This window comes from Lagenorhynchus albirostris, chromosome 16, assembly GCF_949774975.1.
Source record: "Lagenorhynchus albirostris chromosome 16, mLagAlb1.1, whole genome shotgun sequence".
NCBI lineage: Eukaryota > Metazoa > Chordata > Mammalia > Artiodactyla > Delphinidae > Lagenorhynchus > Lagenorhynchus albirostris.
This window is the reverse complement of record NC_083110.1, coordinates 56,404,037-56,406,946: the sequence shown is the minus strand read 5'-3', so window position 1 is coordinate 56,406,946 and position 2,910 is coordinate 56,404,037. Positions and strand designations below refer to the sequence as shown.

Here is a 2,910-nt window from a genome sequence, read left to right as displayed (position 1 = left end):
CTTCACCCCAAACTCTGTCTCTAAGATTTGATTCGGCACCAGTGTACAGAGAAGCTGAGCTTTCAGCGTCATCAGGGGTCTGGGACCTGTCACGTGATGAACCTCCTTGGGTCCATCCAAACCCCTGCTATTCACAGGCCTCCCTGAGGATACAAAATTACCCCAAAGGAACCAGAAACCGTCTCCAGTTCCTTTCCCCACTTCTCTGGACTCTACTGCTAGCTTCCTGTTCATCACCTCTGTCCCAGAGTTCAGTTTTGCAAGCCGGGGGTCCTTTTGCAATTGTTTGAAAAGCATGTGGGTGAGAGATACCAGCTCCCTTTCCTTCACTATCAGATGATTTCAGACAAAATGAGCAGTACAGGCCCAGTTCCTGATCCTTTGTCTTCCCAAAGAAAACAAACACCTTGGAATGTATGTCCCACTAACCAAAAAAACGGAAAGATGGGAACTCCTCCATCTAGGAAAGCTCACAGAGTGGCCTTAGCTCCAGCCCAGACAGAGAGTTAATTCCCTTCATAATATCTGGGCCTGGGGCAGGAGCTCCATGCAGCAGACCCAGGGGTAGGACAGGCGCCATCTCAGATGCTGAGGTACATTTATTTATCAAGGAGCTGAGCCCAGCCCTGGGTTGTCTGGGATCAGGATCTCTTTATGGGGACACTGAAGACCGGTGACTTCCACCAGGCTGACGTTTTACTGAGCACAAAGGTGGGCTTCAGGCCACCGCATCAGTAGAGTAGCCCAGATGGGGAGCCAGGAGCTGGAGAGAGGGCAGCTCCCACTCCAGCCATCAGGGAGGAGGTAAGCACCTGCCCTTGTGGGACCAGCCCCATACTGAGCCTGTAGACGAACGAGCCAGGGCATGTGATCAGAGGCTGGATCCAGGCACAGGCAAGGATGTGCTCAAGGGTCCTTGCCAGGGTTTTGATTCAGAAACCAAGACTGGGTAAAAAGCAGATCAGCCTGGATACCTCTTCTATGAGCATTTTGTGCTCCTGCGTTCAGTTCTAGGTCCAGTACTAAGCAGAGCCACAAGATAAGATTGTCAGCTGAGCTGGGTCCAGATATACCTTCCCCTTAAGGAGTCTCAGGTCACACAGTCCTTGTCCTTTGCTCTGTGATCCATCTTCCCAGTCAGTGCTTAGCCTTTTTCCTAGGCTGAGCCCTACCCCTTCAAAGAAGACCTTTCTAGCAGTATAGCTCACCCATAAGCTGCAAGAGGGCAGACCTCGGAAAAAAGGATACAGATAAGCTGGAACTCTGCAGGCTTTTCCCCTCCTCATCAGCGGCCAGAAAGCCTGTCCCTTAAGTATCTGAAGCAGGGGGTCCTCCTGCCACTATCCTTCTCCCCCAGCTGTGGGGGTGGAATGAGGTAGGAGAGGGGGCAGCTCCAGGTGAGACAGTAAAAGAGCCTCAGACACTGTTGGCTGAGCCTGGGAGGGAGGCAACACTTTTCAGTCTCCTGTGCCTGCCCTTGGTCCCCACCGCGATCCATGGCAGCCCTTTCAGGAGCTTTTAGTGGACATGAACTCAGACCTGCTGTGGAGTCGGCCAGCCTCCCTCTCCTCCCAGCCCCACCCATTGCTCTTTCATCAGCTCTTTTGTCTGACTCAGGACCATCCCTCCCAGGCCCCATCTGCAAGCAGCCCTCTTCTCCCCACAACATTCACCTCTCTCACCCCTCCTTCCTTCCAGCCCCAGTCTCCACACCCTCCTATTCCCCTGAACAGGCACCTGCTTTCCTCCTACAAAAGGCAGGAGACAGAGGCTGTGTGAGACCAGCTGCTCTCACACTCCCTTTCCTTTGCCCTCTGCTGGCTAGGCTGGGCTGTGCCTTTGTTCTCTCTTCTTCCCAGGTGAGAGTGGGTACCTGAGGTGCCAGGTCTCCTGCCTCATTCCCCATGAATGCTGTGCAATGTCCCGAGGGGCAGGAACTACAAAAGCTGGGGAGCGGAGCCTGGGACAACCCCGCCTACATTGGCGCCCCCTCCCTGCGTGGGACACCAAGGATCTGTACCATCTCCAGTGAGGTGCCTCCTCCATCCCAACCCAAGAAGCCTGAAGATGGACCCCAGGAGAAGGCACACAAGACCCTGGTGTCCAGTTGCTGCCTTCAGATCTGTCGTGGCATCAGAGGTACCTGGTGGGGGAGGGTTCTCCTGAGATACTGGAGTCAGGAGAAGGGGTCCACAGAAGCTGTTGGAAGGGGATACAGTCTGAAGAAGAGGTGGAATCTCAGTGTGTCTTTGGGGTTTGTGAATGGTCTGCGTTAGAGCTGAATGCCCCAGAGTACAGAGGCTAGTTTAATGGTCTCCCAGAGGGAGAGCCTGGCACAGTCATCTCTTGGGGACCCAGAAGGGTATGAGGGAGCTAGTTTGACGGAAGACACGGATGTGATGATGCCTTAGACTGCCCCACCTGAGATAAGGTGACAGGTAAAAGGGCTGGGGTGGAAATGAGAATAAAGTCCAGGGACTGATACGTAGGGTAACTGGAAGGAGCCCTGCTGTTGGGAATCCTGGGCGTCTTTCCAATGTCCCTCCCTTAGGACTTTGGGGAACAACCTTGACTGAGAACACAGCTGAGAACCAGGAACTTTATGTCAAGACCACCCTGCGGGAGCTTTTGGTGTACATCGTGTTCCTGGTGGACATTTGTTTCTGTGAGTAACATCTGTCTCTGTGCACACCTGTGTGTGAGAACATCTGTGTGTACAACAACTGGGCACACACCTCTGTGGGCAACATCTGTGGGGACAGCCTCCATCTGTACGAGCAGGCTGTGCCCTGGGATCTTTATATCAATAATAACATTCTATTTTGTACCTTTTCAGCTTAAGATTTTTTAATTAAAAAGAAGTTGTCCCTGAGTTCAGGAGAAAAAGGCAGACTATTGGAAAGCTTTTAA

General features: G+C 52.8%; 1 protein-coding gene across 1 annotated transcript in view; it reads left to right on the top strand.

Moving 5' to 3' along the window:
• The first annotated feature begins 1,904 nt into the window (after positions 1-1,904).
• Positions 1,905-2,910, top strand: part of PKD2L1 (polycystin 2 like 1, transient receptor potential cation channel) — a 35,158-nt gene continuing 34,152 nt past the window's right edge. Inside the window, 2 exon segments of the mRNA XM_060125766.1 lie at positions 1,905-2,139; positions 2,552-2,665. Coding sequence (XP_059981749.1) covers positions 1,905-2,139; positions 2,552-2,665 — 349 coding nt within the window.